Source organism: Sus scrofa, chromosome 8 (assembly GCF_054392235.1).
Source record: "Sus scrofa isolate SSC_HxYL_T2T_F1_AM1 chromosome 8, Sscrofa_HxYL_maternal_Yorkshire_Landrace_v2.0, whole genome shotgun sequence".
Taxonomy (NCBI): Eukaryota; Metazoa; Chordata; class Mammalia; order Artiodactyla; family Suidae; genus Sus; species Sus scrofa.
The window spans coordinates 1,216,305-1,237,087 of record NC_139390.1 but is presented as its reverse complement, the minus strand read 5'-3'; the positions used below and the strand labels follow the sequence as shown (position 1 = coordinate 1,237,087).

The following is a 20,783-nucleotide window of genomic DNA, read 5'->3' as shown; positions in this document are numbered from 1 at the left end:
CTTCAACTTAGTCCTGAGCCTGTGGGCTCCGTGTCCGCGTCCACATCCGCGCTTTAGGTAACCAGCGCTTTAGGTAACCAGCCCCTGGTGGCCTCACAGGGGGCCTCACAGACAGGTAACTGTCTCAAGGAAGGAACCTGCCTTGCCCAGCTCACCTGTTGGAGCGTGCTGGCCCTGGGTCCCTAGCCCTCTGGGAAGCCCCTCCCACCAAATGCCATCTCTTGTCTTTTGGGCCAGGGTTACAGCAGGCGCCGCCCCCAAATGGGAGGCCCGCCCAAGTCTCGTCCTCCCCTCCCTGGGCAGCTGGAGTGGCCTCCGGCGGTCCTGCTGTGCCCTCACCTGCCGGCTTCTCCTGGGGGTTCAGGTGCCTTCAGTCCCCTGTGCTCCCCAGCCCCTCACCTGCAGCTCACTTGCCACTCCTCCGGGGGATGGGTCTTCTGGTTGCACCTCTGCCCAGATCACTGCCACCCAGGTCAGGTGCTGGTCTAAGCTGGCCATTCAGGAGCGCCCTTTCCAGGCTGGTTCCCTTCCTGCCTTCCTAGCCCTCGCCAGGCCTGGCCTTCGCTGCACACCAACCCCCACAGGGGTTGTTCCGGAACGCAAATGGGCTTTGCAGAGGCTCTCAACCCCTCCCTCCTCATGGCTTTCCACCTGCTCAGCCTGTCCTGAGGCTCCTTGTGAGACCCCAACCGCCGCCCAGACCCCTCCACTGCCGCCTTCTCCTGATGGGTCCCGGAGTGGGTCCTGCAGTCAGCTCCCGACCCAACCCGCTCTGGAGCTTGAGGGCTGCCTTCAACTTTGGCAGAGGAAAGTCCCTCTCCCTCCCCCTCCAGCCCCCACAGTGCAAAAGCTGCTCTTCTGAAGGGCGGGCTTGAGAGGGGAGTAGGAGAAAGAGCCACATCTTGCTCAGCTGGACGTGCACGGTCAGCAGATGCTCTCTCTCCGGCCATCAAGTCCAAGTCTTCTGCCCCCAAGGCCGCCCCCAAGGTGCCCCGAGCTGGCTCCTCCTGTCCCCAGTGCATTTGATGCTCCTGCCTCAGTCTCTCTCCAGGTTTGCCACTTTTGTTACTGCAGGATCTTCCGACTCTGAGAGTGTCACTCCCCCTCTGGAAGAGTGGACCCCATCACCACCACTGAACAGTCCCCCTGAAAGCGAATGTTCAGCCTCAGCCTGCAGCTTATCATATCTGAAAAGAAACTGTCCAAAACCTCAATTACTTTTGAGTGTTAATAGGAGAAAAGAGATGTCCACAGGAGGGAAGCAGACGACAAAAACGCTTGATGCTCACAGTCTGTGTTTCGGTTTATTTAGTCCAGCCGAGTCTCATGGGCTTTCTCGGGGAAGATTCGTTCCTGGGTCCCCCTTACCTTTTGACTCCCTAAGTTCCCCGCTAAAGCCCCAAATGATTCTGATGGGAGGAAGGAAAGCTTAGAAATAAATGTAGGAGTTCCTACTGTGGCTCAGTGGTAATGAACCCGACTAGTATCCATGAGGATGTGGGTTTGATCCCTGGCCTGGATCAGTGGGTTAAGGATCCCGAGCTGCTGCGGCTGTGGTGTAGACCCGCAGCTGTAGCTCTGATTCGACCCTCCGCTTGGGAACTTCCATATGCTGCAAATCTGGCCCTAAAAAGAAAAAAAAAAAAGTAAATGTAACATACCAGCTTTCTTAAATTCGAAATGCAACCTCAAGTACAGAAATGCCTCAATACGTCAAGTTTTTGAGGAAAACTTCCTGAGTCCACATAGTTATCATTTGTCATTTGTACCCTGGGGCTAATACGGGTGTGATTTTTACTTTAGATTTTTATGGCTTTTTTTGGCCCCACAAACATTTTTCAAGCAATTGCTAACTACGGTCAGCAATTCAAAACCATAAGGGGAATTTGCTGCAGGTCCAGAAAGGAGTCGCTCGGAAAGGGGGGCTCCCAACTCGGCCTGGTGCTGCGCTCTCACCATCGGTTTCCTGGGGGTCTGTCTATACAGCAGCCCTGTTCTTTCTGGCATCTTTACTCCGTCTCTTCCGAGTTGCTCCTCACAGTCTATAAATATCCTCAAGTTCCTCCCATCTTAAAACAAAAAAGCCCTCCCCACAGCTCTGCCTTCCCACCCCCTCATCTCCTGTTGTCCTGCTGCTCTCTCGCTCTCTCTCCCTCAATCTTTGCCTCCTCAGCAGAATTTCTTGAAGGCGCTGCCTACACAGCATCCACTTCCTCTCCATAAGCCGGCTCAGCTCCTCTGCTGGCGGCACATCCCCCTCCCCCGCCCCCATCAGTGGTGCCCAGGCTGGGCAAGGGAGTCTTCCCCGCCCAGGGGCTGCAACCTACCCGCCCAGCTTGCCTTGCCAATAGGACCATCTCCTCCCGCGTCCAGGCCCCTGGGGTCAGCCCAGGCACTGCTCTCTGAATTTTTCCTTTTGTGATGTTTGTTTTTCCAATCATTTTAGGCTTTAGTGTCTTGTTGAAGAGGCTTAGAAAAGTTAAACAAATGAAGAATAGGAAGATGAAGAATAGGAAGTACGTTCAAGATTAATGCATGACATCTGCCCCATAACTTTATCCTTTCCTTAAAAATAGTAAGGCGTTCCCTTGTGGCTCAGTGGGTTAAGAACCTGACTAGTATCCATGAGGATGGTGTTCAAACCCTGGCCTCGCTTAGTCAGTTAAGGATCCCACCTTGCGGTGAGCTGAAGCAGATCAGGCATTGCTGTGGCTGTGATGTAGGCTGGCAGCCGCAGCTCCCATTCAACCTCTAGCCTAGGAACTTCCATATGCCGCAGGTGCGGCCCTAAAGCCCTAAAAAACCAAAACAAAACACTAAGAAAAGTCATCCAGAGAGACTTCTGCCCTTCCAACATCACACCAGACCACACCAGACCCTGCCGTTATCTAATTAGCTACCTTAGGGTCATTTGATGCTGGGCGTGTGGGCACACGGACTGCAGAGAGGGCTAGGGCCCCAACCTTGCACATTTAGATGTTAATTTGTAGAAGACTGGGAAGTCAAAATGATTTTGGCCTGGTACAGATGCAAATGAATTCTGTCCAACACAAATGATAACCTCAAACGTCTGATTTCATTGGCCTGTAGGGCGGGCCGTCAACCAGATTTACCTCAAACTTGGCAATCTTATTTAAGAAGCACTGCTACTTTCACCGACTGCAGCATCTTCTGCTTGGAAAAAGTGATCCATCGTAAACAGAACGGCTCTGTTTATATGAGCTATAATTTCAACTTTTAAAAGTCAGATTTTGAAAATGAGATTGTCAGGTGAGAGTTCGGGAACGGAGTACTCTTGCAAAGTAGCATTCATCTTTCAAGACTGAAGCGAGTGGGTCTGCTCCGCGAGCTTGTCCACGCCTACTCCGGAGGGGAGGGCGGCCCAGGGGCCTGGGAGGACCGGAAGCAACGGCCACCCAGCCTGGGCTGCCCGGTCACGCGGCGGGCGGGGGGCAGGGCGTGCGCGCTCCCGACCCAGCGAGGGGGACCCTGAGAGCCCTCCACAGAGAGCGAGGACCCAGGGCGGGCTGCATGCAGGCGCACAGCCCCGCGAGACCCGACCGCTCCGCGAGGCTACCCCCAGACCCCTCCTCAACCCGACGCGCGTCCTGGTCCCGCCCCTGCGGCGGGAAGCCAATCAGCTCGCTTCCTGCTGGCAGGCGTCAGGACGGGGCCCGCCCCCCCAGGCCCCGCCTCTTCCGCCACTGCGCCTGCGCAGACCGCCTCCGGCGGCCCAGCCTCCCCTTCCGGCGCGCGCGCGCGCGGGCGGGAGCCGCGCTCCCGTGAGGCAGTGCGAGGCGCGGGGAGACTGGCAGTTGAAGCGAGCAGAGCCTCCTGAGGCGAGCGGCCCGGGCCTCGCGGTGCTCGCGAGCGGGCGGGGGGCTGTGGGAGCAGCGCCGGTCAGTGGTCTGCCTCTTCTGGGAGCCCCTGGGGACGTTTTTCAGGCGCGCGAGTGTGTGCCCGCGCGGTGTAGTCGCGGTCCTCAGGGCGAGCGGCCGCGTCCGGGGCGGAGTGAGGGGCGGAGGGCGCGGCGGGAGACTGGGGGCTCCGGGGCTGGCTGGGGGCGCCGGCAGGGGGGCCGGGGGCCCGGCGGGGCTCCCGGGGGGGGGGCTCTAGCGGGCGGGGGACGCCGGGGCGGGGGGCGCGGCCTGGGGTCCGGCCTGGCCCCGAGGCGCTGCTGGGACGCCCCAGCCGGCCCGTCACCCGCTGGGGTTCGTGCAGTTTGTCTTCGAGGCCGACTCTGAGGTTTGAGGACGGTTGTTTTCTCGGCACGCGTGCAGGTCGTCGCTGAACCACACAGGGTCACAGAGGGCCGCAGAGGAGTCAGTGCGACCCTCGTCTGTACCTCATGTACCTCGTGTCCCGTCACTCAGTCCGACTCCGGGACTTTCCCCTTGTTGAAAGTAACATGCCTGGAATACCGTTACTTGATGACTGCTCGGTCCTTTGGTGCGTCTCAAGCCGGAGTGGTTCTTAAACCTGATTTTCTCTGCACCAGGTCGATTGTGTCTGGACTTGGGTTCTGTCTCGAAGGTGGATGCTGATTGAGTCATTGAGGTAAATATTTAGCTGACTCTCAAAAATCCTATGTTTATTTACATTTTCTCAAGAAGGACAGAGAAAAGAGGCTCCTTTGCTGCATGATGGCTTGGACATGTTTAGATTCGTTTATTTTAAATTAAAAACTGAACCCTTACACTATAAAATATAGCGGGGGTTTTTTTGTTTGTTTTTTAGGGCCACTCCAGCGGCATGTAGAAGGACGTTCCCAGGCTAAGGGTGGAATCACAGCTGCAGCTGCCGGCCTAGGCCACAGCCACACCAGGTCCAAGCCATGTCTGCGACCTACACCACAGCTCACAATGCTGGATCCTTAACCCGTTGAGTGAGGCCAGGGGACGAACCCGTATCTTCATGGCTACTAGTTGGGTTCTTAACCTGCTGAGCCCAAATGGGAAGTTTAATGTATTTTAAACCATGTTATCTTTGGAAAAAAATTATGGTTAATTAAGTTTTCCTTACTGTTGTAGTGTTCTAAGTAATATTCTCATTGTTTCTCTTTATCAGGTTTTTCTGCTACAACTATCTGTGGGATAGATGGTTCCCAAATACCTTGTGATATTTATCTGTATCATTCTTTTAAAGATATAGTTGCCTTATTTGGGTCTAATACTTGTTTTTTTTTCCCTCTAGGAGGAATTATTATAGATTCTAAAAATACTTTTCTCCCTTCCCTGTGGACTTAACATTAGTTTTGTATGTATTTGGATTTATTTTATGAATATCAATACCATAAAGCCTTATCACTTATAAAAGAAATTGGGTAGTTAAACCATGAGTTGTGGAAAAGAGTTTGTGGAAACATTAAAAAAAATAGATTACCCCAAAGCTGATATTCTTAATGGGGAAGATTTTGACTGGTTGTTTGAGACTGCTGAAAATGAATCATTTTTGAAGTGGTTTTGTGGGAATGTGAGTGAACAGAATGTGTTGTCTGAAGAGGAACTGGAAGCTTTTAACATTCTTCAAAAATCAGGCAAGCCCATCCTAGAAGGAGCAGCATTGGATGAAGTTCTTAAAACCTGTAAAGCTTCTGATTTGAAGACACCTACCCTGAATGACAAAGAGCTAGAGAAATTAGAGAATGAGGTTCAAACTCTGCAGAAATTAAAGAGCCTGAAAATTCAGCGACGTAACAAATGCCAGGTGATGGCTTCAGTAACTAGCCACAAATCCCTGAGGCTAAATGCTAAAGAAGAAGAAGCCAATAAAAAGCTGAAGCAGAGTCAAGGAATTCTAAATGCTATGAATACTAAGATCAGTAATGAACTTCATGCTCTTACTGATGGAGTTGCAAAATTAATGATGTTCTTCAGACATTCTAATTTGGGTCAAGGGACAAATCCACTGGTGTTTTTATCTCATTTTTCTTTGGAAAAATATTTAAGCCAAGAAGAGCAAAGCACAGCAGCATTAACCTTATATACCAAGAAACAGTTCTTTCAGGGTATCCATGAAGTGGTTGAAAGTTCAAATGAAGAAAATTTTCAACTTTTAGATATACAGGCACCATCTATTTGTGATAATCAAGAAGTTCTTGAGGAGAGACGGTTGGAGATGGCTAGGCTGCAGCTAGCATACATTTGTGCTCAACATCAGTTAATTCACTTGAAAGCAAGTAATGTGAGCATGAAGTCAAGTATAAAATGGGCAGAGGAAAATCTTCATAACCTCACTAGCAAGGTAAACATGAGCAATGATACTGGGTTTATATTGAAATTGTATAAACATACAATAGTAATGGAGTAATATTGGTAGTAAAGTACTTTAGGGGGGGATATAATAAATGACATTTTCTTATTTTTTTGTTCAGTGTTTAGTTGTGATGTATCATTGTTTCATATAGCTAGATCTTCATATTAGTGGAGAATAGAATGGTAATTATGGTTCCAACCACATTATCTGGCTAATTTTATTTTTTAATTTTTAAATTTTATTTTTAAATATATTTTTTGTTTTCATTTATTCTTTTTAGGGCCACACTTGCAGCATGTGGAAGCTCCCAGGCTAGGGGTCAAATCAGAGCTATAGCTGCTGGCCTACACCACAGCCACAACAACGCCAGATCCGAGCTGCATCTGTGACCTACACCATAGCTCACAGCAACGCTGGATCCTTAACCCACTGAGCGGGGCCAGGGATCAAATCCAAATCCCCATGGATACTAGTCAGATTCTTAACCTGCTGAGCCACAACAGGAACTCCTATCTAGCTAATTTTAGACAGCAGTGCTTACACATTCTGAATTTGAAATTTGTGTTGGTTCAGATACAGATGATAACTGAAATTTGCTTGTGTATGATAAATGGGCAAGAAGCCTTATTGCTGTGTTAGGGGCCTTGTTTCCTCTGTCCAGAGGGTGGTGCTAATGAAGTAGAGATCTGGTTCGATGGATTGAAACCCTGATTCTTTTTTAAGAAAGTTTGCTTTCTTGGTAATGTAACCTCTATATAGTTGAGTAAAAGTACAGCTTTTCTGAAGCTGAATATCTATAACTGACACAAACTTGGTAGAGTGATGTGTGAAATCTTGTCATTCTATAGAAGTGCTGAAATCAACAGTCTAGGAGAATAGCTACTGGGATTATTTTAATTTTAAGAAAAACTTAAATAACATACATTAGGCTTCAGTCAGTAGTGTGCTGATGATTTTTACTGAGTAGGACAAATATGACAAGATTTCTGCTTTGGTAGTCATTAGTGTGTGTAGTATTTTACACAGTAGTAATAGCATTAAAATTTAGCAGTTTGTACTGGCTTTGTTCTTGGCTTAGTCCACACTTTCCCTTTTTAAACTATGACTTTGGCTTTTGCTAATATGAAAATTAGTGAATATATGAATTAATACATGAATATTAGTGAATATATTATCTGGTAATCTAAAATGGAAAGTGAGAATAATTTTAAAACTATTTCAGTTTTATACTTAGAGTTTGAAATGTGATTGTTTTCTTTGTGTAGGAACTTGGCAAAGATAATTTGGATGCTAAAATTTCTAGCTTGAATAGTGAGATTCTGAAACTTGAAGAACAGATCGCTCAGATAAAAGACAAAAGTTTGCCTGCTGTGATAAAAGAGAATGCCCAGTTATTGAATATGCCAGTTGTAAAGGGAGATTTTGATTTGCAGATTGCTAAACAAGACTATTATACAGCAAGACAAGAGTTAGTTTTAAATCAGTTGATAAAGCAAAAGGCATCATTTGAACTTTTACAATTATCATATGAAATTGAATTGAGAAAGCATTGGGACATACATCGTCAACTTGAAAACTTGGTTCAAGAACTTAGTCAGAGTAATTTGATGCTCCATCAGCGATTAGAAATGCTAACGGACCCATCAGTATCTCAGCAAATAAATCCAAGAAATACCATTGATACCAAGGATTATTCTGCTCATAGGTATGCCTCATTTTCTATAGTGTGTAATTATTTTTCTTTTGTTTTTGTAAAATACTACAGTTTGAACTAAAATTATGGAAGTTTAAAAAAATTCTTTACACTCCATTTTTGGCCTTTGTATTCTCTTCCACCTTTCTATTAAATACCTCTTCCTTTTTAATTTTTTGCTTTCTGAATTTTCATTCATGTTAAATCCAGAAGTAGCTGCTTTAGAGGTGAGGTGGATGGGTTGGAGGACTGAATATATGCAGTACAGTACCATTCATGTGTAGGCACTGTTATTTTAGATGCTTTTAGATTTGGGACAGGAGTTTACAGCCGGAAGTTTGAATACAGCTTGGTGTATAGTAAGTATTGCTGAGCAGAGAATTGACTGCATTTGGAGAAGGCAACAGTAGAGAGGGGAGAAGACCTCATTTTTGGATCTAGTCAGGTGAATCAGCAAGAATGAATGCTAGCTCCCAATCCTTTCTGGATATCTATGCAACTGATGGTATGGGGATATGGAAATTCGAGTGGTGAAGTAGTCAGACAATTCAAAAATCTGGACCTTAGTACTGACCTGGGTGTTCTGTTTCAACTACATCTTAGTTGTGTTCTGTGAAAGAAGTGTTTTCTTGGGAGGTATCTGAAAACTACCTTGAAGTAGGTTAATGACACTAAAAGTCAAAAAGAATTTTATGTCTAAAACTTGGTAGATGGGAAATCTGGGGGTTCAGATATAATAATCAGAATATATATTTCTATAATTAGCTAGTATTTTAGTTGGGATGTTTTTAGTTGTTTGATTTAGTGGCAGATTGGCTAATATTTATAAGTTGTTAGCTTTCCCTAAAGATGCCCCAGTATCGTGGATTATAGTTTTGAAAGCTATACTGACTTGAGAATTTTTTTCTATATTTTTTCGCATTTTAGGCTCTACCAGCTTTTAGAAGGAGAGAATAAGAAAAAAGAACTGTTTATAACCCATGGAAACCTGGAGGAAGTGGCTGAGAAATTAAAACAGGACGTTTCTTTAGTACAAGAGCAGCTGGCAGTATCTGCCCAAGAACATTCCTTCTTTCTGTCCAAATTAAATAATGATGTAGACATGCTTTGTGATGCTTTGTATCAAGGAGGAAATCAGCTTTTGCTTAGTGATCAGGTGGGTGCTTGCCATAGTAATTAGAAATAATATTTGGGGAGTACTCTCGTGGCTCAGCGGTTAATGAACCTGGCTGGTATCCATGAGGATCCAGGTTCAATCCCTGGCCTTGCTCAGTAGGTTAAGGATCCGGTGTTGCCATGAGCTGTGGTGTAGGTCACAGACATGGCTCGCATCCCATGTTGCTGTGGTTGTGGCGTAGCCTGGCAACTGTAGCCCCGACTTGACCCCTAGCCTGGGAACCTCCATATGCTGCCGGTGCAGCCCTAAAAAGACAAAAGACAAAAAAAAATAATAATATTTGGGAGTTTCCTTATGGTGCGGTGTGTTAAGGATCTGGCGTTGTCACTACAGTGGCTTGGGTTGCTGCTGTAGTACAAGTTTTTTTTTGTTTGGTTTTTTTTTGTCTTTTTGCTATTTCTTGGGCCGCTCCTGCGGCATATGGAGGTTCCTAGGCCAGGGGTCCAATTGGAGCTGTAGCCACCGGCCTACGCCAGAGCCACAGCAACGCGGGATCCGAGCCGCATCTGCAGCCTACACCACAGCTCACGGCAATGCCGGATCCTTCAACCCACTGAGCAAGGGCAGGGACCGAACCCGCAACCCCATGGTTCCTAGTCGGATTCGTTAACCACTGCGCCACGATGGGAACTCCATGTGGTACAAGTTTGATACCTGTTCTGGGAACTTCCACATGCTGCAGGTGCAGCCAAAAAAAAAGCATTGTAAAGGATACCAAAGAAAATTTTGACATGAAGAAAATAGTACCTCATATCCCATTGTTGTAATATAACTTTTTTGTTTTTTGTCATTTTTGGCTACCCTGCAGCGTATGGAGCTCCCTGCTCCCGGGCCAGGAATCAGAGCCACAGTTTTGACCTAAGCTGAAATTGCAGCAACACTGGATCCCTAATCCACTGTGCTGGGCCTAGGATTGAACCCGCCTCCCAGTGGCTTCCAAGACGCTGCTGATCCCATTGTGCCACAGCAGGAACTCCACATTTGTGTTTTATATCATTTTTGTTCACATATAAATATATACATATTTTTTTTTGTCTTTTCTAGGGCTGCTCCCGTGACATATGGAGGTTCCCAGGCTAGGGGTCTAATCGGAGCTGTAGCCTCTAGCCTACGCCAGAGCCACAGCAACTCGGGATCTGAGCCACGTCTGCGACCTACACCACCGCTCACGGCAATGCCAGGTCCTTAACCCACTGAGTGAGGCCAGGGATCGAACCCGCAGCCTCACGCTTCCTAGTTGGATTCATTAACCACTGAGCCACGACGGGAACTCCACACATATAAATATTTTTTCAGATAGTTTTGCTCAGTGTATGCAGAATTTTAAAAGTTTATGAATTGTTTCAGCTGTAGAAGAATATATAATATTTATGCTGAAAAATAAAAAGAAAACCACTTCGGTATTTTTTTCCACCTATCTTAGTAAAAAGAGGGTTGCCCTTATGTTTTTAAAATCTGTGTACACTTAGTAATAGCATGCTCCTCCTACTAGCATTAATTTTGTTAATTTGCTTGCTTACATTATAGTATAATATGGATGGCGTGTTACTTAGTTTTGTATGTTTCTGAACATCATATAGATTGTATTGTAGGCATTCCTCGGTAACTTGTTTCTTAATATGACTTTGAGATGCATCCATGTTGATATATGTAAAACTATAGCTCATTTATAGTTCTTTTTTATAGTTAGTGTTCCCTTATGTGAAATTCCACAATGGAACTGTCTGTTCTGTTAACAGACGTTTGGATGATTTCCAGACCATAGATCATAGATGGGTGCCAGCACATACTCACTCACTCAGTCTCGTCTCACACAGAAGTGGAATTGCTGCATAGTTGGCTCATTGTTACAGAGTACATCAAATTGATTTCTAAAGCGGTTGTACCACATCATACCAGCAGTGTCTGAGAGATGCTAATTATCCACATCCTTTCCATCGCATGGCACTGTCTGAATTACAAGTTTCTCTCAGTGTATATAGATGTTAAACAGCATCCTGTCAAGGTTGTAGTCTGCATTTCCCTGATGATTAGGGAGGTTGAGTCCCCTTTCATAGGAGTTGTTTGTATATTTTAAATGCCAGTCCTTTGGCAGTAATGTATGTTACATATATGTGTGCTACGCGTTTGTGGCTTGTTTTTTCTTTTTTAATTTTTCCTATTTTGAGCTTTTTTACTCCATGATTTTAATTTTGATGTCATCATTCTTTTTTTTTTTTTTGTCTTTTTGCCTTTTCTAGGACCGCTTCTACGGCACATGGAGGTTCCCAGGCTAGGGGTCCAGTCGGAGCCGTAGCCACCAGCCCATGCCAGGGCCACAGCAATGCGGGATCCAAGCCGCGTCTGCAACCTATACCACAGCTCACAGCAACGCCGGATCCTTAACCCACTGAGCAAGGCCAGGGACCAAACCCGCAACCACATGGTTCCTAGTCGGATTCGTTAACCACTGTGCCACGATGGGAGCTCCTTGATGTCATCATTCTTACGGTTTACCCTATTTTATATCTTGTTAAGGTTTGCACTTAATATACATAGGAATCTTTTACGTTCTTCCTTTTTACTTAGCATTATGAAATAAACATTTCCACTCCAAATAATTTTAATTTTTAATACTGTAGTTCTCTGTTGACTTAATTACTGTGCCCTAATTAATCCACCATTGTTGGATATTTTGATAGTCTTCATTTTTTTTTTTTCTTTCTTTTTGGCCTGCGGCATGTAGAAGTTCCCAGGCCAGGGATCAAACCCATGCTGCAGCAGTAACCTGCACCACAGCTATGGCAATACCAGCTCCTTAACCTGCTGTGCCATATGGGAATTTCCCATTTTTTTTTTCCTTTCGTTTGCTCTTAGATGACTAGTAATCTGTGTATGTAGCTCTTTGTTGTTGGATATCTTCATTTGAATGAACTCTCAGAAGTAGAATTATTGGGTTTCTTGGTTATACACATTATTTTTTGGCCTTTAATACTGCATATTACTTTTCAAAGGACTTATACCTACTTTCAATGCCACCAGCACTATTTAAATGTCTACTAGATACTACTTATCACATGATACACCATAATTTCATGAATTGCTAAGAAAGAAAAACCTTTTTCAGTTAAACTGACACAGTACTTCCTTACTGAGATTCTTTTTTTTTTTTTTTTTTTTTCTTTTCTTTTTAGGGCCAAAAAGTAATTGTGGCATATGGAAGTACCCAGGCTTAGGGTCCAACCGGAGCTGCAGCTGCCAGCATATGCCACAGCCTCAGAGCCGCAATGCAGGATCGAAGCTGCATCTGCGACCTACACTGCAGCTTGTGGTCACGCCCGATCCTTGACCCACTGAGTGAGGCTAGGGATCGAACCTGCATCCTCATGGATACTAGTTGGGTTTTTAACTTGCGGAGCCACAAGGGGAACTCCCCTTATTGAGAATTTTTATTTCATACCTATTAGAAGATATCCTTGAAGTGTGGTAGACATAGGTTTTATTACATCACTTTTGAATTTACATTAAAAGGAAAAAAGCCAATTAAAATGGTTAAGGCATTAGTAGTGTTTCACATTTAGTGTTCAGTTCTTCTCTGTCATTTCTTGACTCAAAGTATTTTTGTATTTTTCTACACTATACGTCAAGAATGTCAGTAATAGCAAGAAAACCAATAACCTGATTTTTCAAAAGCTAAGACCTTGAGTAAGATGTTCCTCCAAAGAAGATGTACAAATGGCCAGCAGGCACATAAATAGGTGCTTGATGTCAGTAATCATCAGGGAAGTACAAATCAAAATCACGATGGGATACTACCTGTTAGGGTGGCTATTATCACAAAAACAAAAGATAAGTGTTAGGGTGTGGAGACACTGTTGGAGGGAGTGCAGAAGGATGCCATTGCTGTGAAAACCAATGTGGACATTTCTTGAAAAGTTAAAAAACAGAGCTAATGTATGATCCAGCCATCCTACACTTCTGGGGATGTGTTTAAAGGAAACAAAAACAGGATATTAAAGAGATGTCTGCACTCACATGTTCATTGCAACACTACTCATAATAGTTAAGCTGTAGAGACAACCTAAAAGTCTATCAATGGAGGAATGGATAAAGAAAATGTAGTATATGCATTCAATGGGATTTTTTTTTTTTTCCTCTTTTTAGGGGTCCACCCGTGGCATATGGAGGTTCCCAGGCTAGGGGTCCAGTTGGAGCTACAGCTGCCAGCCTACACCACAACTACAGAAACACAGGATCTGATCCTCGACTGCAACCTATGCCGCAGCTCATGGCAACGCCAGATCCTTAACCCACTGAGCAAGGGCAGGGATGGAACCCACAACCTCATGGTTCCTAGTCGGATTTGTTGCTGCCGTGCCACGACAGGAACTCCATACAGTGGGATATTATTTAGCCTTTAAAAAGTCCTGCAAAATGTGACAGCATAGATAAAACTTGAGGTGATTATGCTGAGTGAAATAAGCCAGTCACAAGGAAATACTGCCTGGTTCCACCAGTACGGGCTATCTGGAATGGTCACACTCAGAAGCAGAGTAGAATGGTGGTTGCCAGGGATGGGGAGTTGTTCATCAATAAGTATAAAGTTTCAGTTACGCAAAATAAACAGATTGTAGAGGTTTGCTGTACAGCATTGTGCCTGCAGTTAGCAATACTGTATTGTACTCTTGAATCTGTTTGGAGGGGAAATCTGAGGTTATGTGTTCTTACCACAATAAATATTTTTTTAAAATATTGATGATAAAGCACTTCTTACAAGTGTCTGGTCAATAGCAATTACATAATGTTCTTGAGTATACACTGTGTATTTGTTTCAGATATATTAAAATATACAAGACTCCATCCTATAATCACTAAAATATGGTGATTTCACTATAATCTCATTGTGTATCATTATTTAATAGTTTTCCTTAGCCGAGTGAGGTATCAAATATCATCCTTATCAATTTTAACTTGCATTTTTATTAAGGAAGGTGAATTTTTTTTTTTGTCTTTTTAGGGCCACATCTGTGGCACATGGAAGTTCCCAGGCTAGGGGTCAAATTGGAGCTACAGCTGCCAGCCTACACCACAGTCATAGCAACGCATGAGCCGAATCTGCAACCTACACCATGGCTCACGGCAGCACTGGATCCTTAACCTGAATGAGGCCAGGGATTGAACCTGCATCCTCATGGATCGTAGTTGGGTTCATTAACCACTGAGCCACTCCCAAACCTGCTATGAAATTTTAGTCAAGGTTCATTTATTATTGAAATTGTGGGAATAATTATTGTATCATTTAGATTTGCCCTATGCAAATTACATTTTATATTTGTAATTGTTTTGAATAGAGCTCTTGTATTAAAAGCTTTATTATTTTCTTTTTAGGAATTAACAGAGCAATTTCATCAAGTTGAATCTCAACTAAATAAGTTAAATCATCTCCTTACTGATATTCTTGCTGACGTGAAGACAAAAAGAAAAATTTTGGCATCTAATAAACTGCATCAAATGGAAAGAGAATTATATGTATATTTTTTTAAAGATGAAGATTATCTGAAAGATATTGTGGAGAATTTAGAAAACCAGTCGCAGATAAAGGCTGTTGGTCTTGAAGATTGAAAATTACTAAAAACGAAATCTTACTGCATATGCTGTATTTTAATGTTTTATGTATCAGGAGAATATAGCTAATAAACACTACAAAAATTTTTAATTTGAGGTTAATGGAACATTTCACTTAATGAATTCAAGTATTATATCAATTTTGTTTTTTTCTTATTTAATATGTTCAAAGTATCAATTTTTTTTATGACTTGAACATTTGTTTGGTGCTGTTTAGTCCTGCCAACTTTTTACTTACAGGGGAAGCATTATATCATGCAAATATTTTTAATAGAGTCAGTTGTATTTCTGCTTTGCTTTTTTTTAAGAGTTAGAAATTTCTAGTGTTACGTATTTTAAAAATTTGTAGAAAATTTATAAATTTATAGTGCTGTAGACCTTAATAAAAGGAATAGTCAAGTCCCCTCGTATTTGTTTATAAAGTAAAATTCTGCTCATCAAACTATATTCTCCCATAAATCCCAGCTGTAGACCTTGAGACTGTTTTATTCCTACTTGTACTACAAAGAATATCAAGTCTCCATTGCCTGTGGTTCATTTTAGAGGTTGGATCTCAGGGACTCGGCATTTCTGCAGGACAGCTCTCACCAGTGCTTTGACTTTAGTGTGATTTGTATGCCATGGATGACTTTCACGTGTAATTTCAAAGTTCCATAGAGGTGGTTGCTGAGATAGTGTACATTGCTATTTTAATCAGTTTCTTGGGAGTGATAATACTTAAATGTTGGATTTTATTGGTTGGAATACAAGTGCATTATTTTGACAATTAGAAATTTTAAAAGTTGGTATAAAATTGGAATTCTTAATGTGGCTCAGTAGGTTAAGAACCCAACGTAGTGTCCATGAGGCTGCATGTTTGACCCCTGGTTTCACTCAGTGGGTTAAGGATTCGGTGTTCCCACAAGCTGCAGTGTAGGTTGTAGATATAGCTTGGATCAGGTGTTGCTGTGGCAGTCCTCAGCTGCAGCTCCAGCTCAGCCCCTAGCCTGGGAACTTCCATATGCTGCAGGTGTGACCGTTAAAAAAATCGTATAAAATAATTTGAAGTAACTTAGTTATTATATCAAATGCTTCTTGAATGCCTGATTTTTATGTGGCTTGTGTTACATGCTAAGTAAACTTTATGGAGAAAAGAAAAAATATAGATACTACTTTTAAGAATATTCCTAGGAGTTCCCTTGTGGCATAGTGGGTTAAAGATCCAGCATTGTAGCTACAGTGGCTCAGTTTGCTGCCATGGCACTAGTTTGATACCTGGCCTGGGAATTTCTGCATGCCGTGGGTGTGGCCAAAAAAGAATTCCTACTCCAAGAATGTTTTACCTGCTTTAATGTGAAATGCCTGTCTAAAAACTACATTTTTTAGGTGGTCTTTATGGAATTTTTTGACTTATAACCACTAGAAAATGGGTATGCTTAGGAGACAGATGGGCCTTGGCAATTCTTGTAATCTATTGAACAAAAATGTTTTGCCAGTTATTGTACATTATTTAAAATTTCATGTTTAGGAGTTCCCGTCGTGGCGCAGTGGTTAACGAATCCGACTAGGAACCATGGGGTTGCGTGTTCGGTCCTTGACCTTGCTCGGTGGGTTAAGGATCCGGTGTTGCCGTGAGCTGTGATGTAGGTCGCAGACGTGGCTCGGATCCCATGTTGCTGTAGCTCTGGTGTAGGCCAGTGGCTACAGCTCCAATTCTACCCCTAGCCTGGGGACCTCCATGTGCCACAGGAGCGGCCCTAGAAATGGCAAAAAGACCAAAAAAAAAAAAAAAAAAAATTCATGTTTATTAAGTAGATCTTAATATGTTTGAAAAATATGTAGCAATAAATTTTGTTTAAGATTTTGCTACTAGCTCCTCACAGATGACCTTTTTTTGTTCCTTTTTCCCTCTGCCCTACCTTGGAATTGAGAATTTACTTGAAATTTTTCTTTTCTCCAGTAATGTGGGAAAATGTCACTTAGTTTTCTGGATCATGAAATAGCAAGTTTTGTTTAGTTTAGTGCCAGATATGTTAGATGTGTGACCAGCTATTTGCTTTGTTTTGTGCCTTCTAGACTGTCACCCTCTCAGCCCAGGGGGGCTGTACAGCTGAGCGCTATGAGTGAAAGGGTGTCAGGTTGTCTTTCGTAATTACCAAGTCAGTTAAAAATAATTTTTATGTTGCTAGATTTTTATGCTTGATTATGACTGCCATTTGTAGGAAATATTTGAATAGATTGCATGCTTCAGGATTGGTTGACCAGAAGGTGGGTTCTTTGTTAACCTGTTTACCAAAGTACCCAATTGAGCCTCTAAATGTTTTGCTTTCTATCCTAGCTGTATTATGGGGACAGTTAACAACCTGTTTTCTGTAGTGGTGAATATAGTAATTTTTATTAATGCCTCAGCGTGAAATTTTTCACATGACTTGTTTCGTATTTTGGAGCCTTGAAATTAACACATGGATGTTATGTTTGTCTTATGTTTAGGACTTTATGAAAATGGAGAGGTGTGAGGCATTGGTAGGCTTTGATCGCTGTGAGATACCGCTCTCCAGTGTTGCTCAGAAGATCATGTCTGCTCTGCGCTCAGGTGGTTTAGTGGGAACTAAGGATTGGAGAGAGAGTGAGAAGAGTGAGTAATTTTTTGAAGCTTCCTATCTTTTGTTACCTCGAATGATAATTATTCTTAAGACTAAGTTTTGAAAATCATTGACCTTAAAAATAAAATTATGGAGTTCTCTTGTGGCGCAGCAGGTGGGTGATCTGGCATGGTTGCTCGACATGGTTGCTGCTTTGGCATGGGTTCAGTCCCTGGCCCAGGGGCTTCCACATACCGTGGGTGCAGCCAAGAAAGAAAAAAAAAAAATCAGTTATTTTCCCAGCAGAAATGGGTTAATTTGGAAATAGCAGAAAATTGCAATATGGGACAAGCATGCTATACAAACTCAATGGGCAAGTCTAACAAAGGAGAGGAAACATTATTTTAGAGAGAAAAAGGAGGAAATAGGGTTTTTGTTTTTTGTTTTTTAGGGCTGCATTTGTGGCATATGGAGGCTCCCAGGCTAGGGGTTTAATAAGAGCTACAGCTGCCAACTTACACCACAGCCACAGCAACATCAGATCTGAGCCACGTCTGAGACCTACACCACAGCTCATGGCAATACCAGATCCTTAACCCACTAAGTGAGGCCAGGGATCGAACCCACAACCTCCTGGTTTCTAGTCAGATCTGTTTCCACTGCGCCAGAACAGGAACTCTGGAGGGATTGTTTTGAACCAAGTCCATTGGAGGAAAGCGAGAGTTCAGAGTGGTGATGGTTTCTGGCTGAGTTGCTGGGGGTAGTGGGTTTCTTGCTGTTGGGACCTGTAATTGGCATTTCTTTCCTGTTGGTTCTTCCTGTAATTGACTTTGAGTGGTGCTGCAGGAGAGCTCCCTCTTCTGGCTTCCCAACTCCGCTTTAGTGAGGCTTCCCTTTGGTTACCTAGTTACTCTATAGAACTTTGCATTGTGTAAGAAGTCCTGCCCGCAGATGAACGGAGCCAGCTCCCCCCTGCTTTGCTTTCATTCAGTGATGACTGAGCTTCTGATCGCTACATTTTATTTTGTTTTATTTCCTCTTTTTAGGGCCACACCCGTGGCATATGGAAGTTCCCAGGCTAGGGTTCGAATTGGAGCTGCAGCTGCTGGCCTTTACCATAGCCACAGGAACGCCACATCTGAGTTGTGACTGTAACCTAGGCCACACCAGATCCTTGACCCATCGGGCAAGGCCAGCGATGGAGTCCGCATCCTTGTGGATACTAAATGGGTTCATTACCACTGAGCCATGACAGGAACGCCTGGATTTTATTCGCTTAATCCTTACTTCTTTGGAAATACAACACTCTTCCTTATCTCAGACATCTCTGCAAAACACTCCCCTAGAGTCTGCTTCAGCTGTTTAGCCTCAAAAGACAGGGGCTTTTTTGCAGTGCCTGTTGCTTCATCCTTGGCTCCCAGGTCACTGAACCTATATATAGTATTTCTTATTGTGTGTGGTGGACAAGAAAAGTGTTCCTGACAGTGGGTACTGCTGTAGGTGGCAAAGATCAGCGGATCTGGGTAGTATGACATGATATGTATAGTAAAAGTGACATAGGCTCACAAGCACATGTGACGGCAGTGTTTGTAATACCAGGGCTTTTGTCTTTACTAGCAAAGCAGTTTTTATTTTAAATTTGTAAGCCTGGGACGATAATTTGTTTTTCTTTTCTACAGAGTAGGTTATAAGTGAGCAAGATACAATTAAGTAATTATATTGAGATTAAATAATTGAGAGTATTGACAACTAGTGCCAAAGCTGTTATAAATGCTCTTTTTTGAGGGGTAGGGGCTGTGTTCTTTGCATGCAGAAGTTTCCAGGCCAGGGACTGAACCTGTGCTGCACAACTCAGGCCATTACAGTGACAATGCCAGATCCTTAACCTGCTGAGCCACTGGGGAACTCCTAAATGCAATTTGTTGTTAAGATATAGTAATGCTTAACATTTCAGTCTGTTCATATTCAGGCATCTGTTGCCCTGAATAAAGAGTCACTAATAAATGAACCAGTAAGAATGATGGGGTGTGGTCTACATACCTAGCAATTGATGGTGTTTTAGGAGTATTGTGGATGCTGGGAAAATAGTGAAGAAAGGTAATGTCGACCATCAAAGAGCTTTCTCCTTTCTTCTGTATATTTGCTTTCTAAAAGAGCCTTGTGCATGTCACAGAGGTCAGAATAAACTTTTCTTCAAAAACTGGTAAGCGTAATAAGATGCCCCTGGAAGCTGTAACATGGGTCTCTGCTGAGAAGCATTTTTGACAGCCCATTTCATGAACTCTTGTCATGTTCTTAAACTACCCTGTTGAATAATCCTAGTTTGCATAGGTTTATTGAGAAGATAATGGAAGGAGGTAAGATGCTACTTTTCTGTCAAGTGTTCTTGGATTTGGAAAAATAGTGGAATTTTCACAAACATTCTGTATGTCTGTTGCTGTGTAACACTCAGTATAAACGTAGTGACTTCAGACAACACGTGTATTTTACCCCGTAGTTTCTGTGGGTCAGGAGCCTGGGCACAGCTCAGCTGGGTCCTATGCAGGGCTGCAGAGCAGGTGTCCCCCAGGGCTGGTGATTCATCTGAGGCTTGAATGGGCAAGCATTGCTTGCCAGCTCACAGGATTGGGGCAGAATTCACTTCCGCGTAGGCTCTTGGGCGGAGGGTCTCAGTTTCTTGCTGACTGTTGGCTGGAAGCCGCCCTCAGTTCCTTCTCACATGGTTCTCTCCATAGGCAGCTTTACACGATAGCAGCTTGCTTTTCCAAACCCAGCAGGAGAATGTCCCCAGCAGCACTGACATTACAGTCTCATGTAAGGTAATCCCAAACGTTGTATCACCTGTACTGTGTTCTGTTGCGTAGTAGTGAGTCAGTCCCACTCACACTCAGGCGGTTACAGCAGGGGTCCTGGGACCACCATGGAGTCTGTCTGCCACAGAGGCCCGCTGTTTTTTTCTCATTTCATATAAATCTGAAGTAAAGTGGGATTGCTGGTAGGTTATTGATGAATGATACTGAACCTAAGGCTTAGTTGATTCCTGGATTCTTACCACATGCTGAAGCTGTTATGTCACATCTTTGTCCCTTATAAGTAAAAGGGACAATCCCTTATTGTAGATAAGCATTCTATTTCTGAAAGCCCATTTCTAAATAAATAGCAGCATTGAACTTGGAAATCAAGGGAAATAAACAATAAACATTTGCTTTTACAAAAATGTATTGAGTAAAACCAAACAACATATGTCACTTGGGGGTTTAATTTTCCCTTCTGCTAGACTGAGATATCTCAAGACACACACCCACCAAGGATTGGACTGTGTACATATTCCCGCAGCAAGGTTGGTCTTTATTTAAAAGCCCTTTGCTAAAGTTCCCATTGTGACTCAATGGAGATGAATCTGACTAGCATCCACAAGGACGCAGGTTCGATCCTTGGCCTCACTCACTGGGTTAAGGATCCAGTGTTGCTGTGAGCTGTGGTGTGGGTTGCA

The 20,783-nt window shown here is 43.6% G+C and overlaps 1 protein-coding gene across 49 annotated transcripts in view; it reads left to right on the top strand.

The window, feature by feature from the left end:
- The first annotated feature begins 3,763 nt into the window (after nucleotides 1-3,763).
- Nucleotides 3,764-20,783, top strand: part of POLN (DNA polymerase nu) — a 129,499-nt gene continuing 112,479 nt past the window's right edge. For 17 of the 49 annotated variants that reach the window (XR_014812041.1, XR_014812044.1, XR_014812043.1 and 14 more), the window contains exons 1-3: nucleotides 3,764-3,899; nucleotides 4,281-4,557; nucleotides 17,199-17,343. Coding sequence is in view for 36 of the 49 variants with exons in the window: in XM_084971242.1 (XP_084827368.1) it covers nucleotides 17,205-17,343 (139 nt within the window). In the remaining 13 variants the exon portion in view is untranslated. Of the gene's footprint in view, nucleotides 3,904-4,280; nucleotides 4,558-5,193; nucleotides 6,244-7,520; nucleotides 7,961-8,875; nucleotides 9,105-14,492; nucleotides 15,132-17,198; nucleotides 17,344-20,783 lie in introns of those variants that run through there. The other 32 variants (XR_014812040.1, XR_014812045.1, XM_084971250.1 and 29 more) reach the window with 11 other exon arrangements.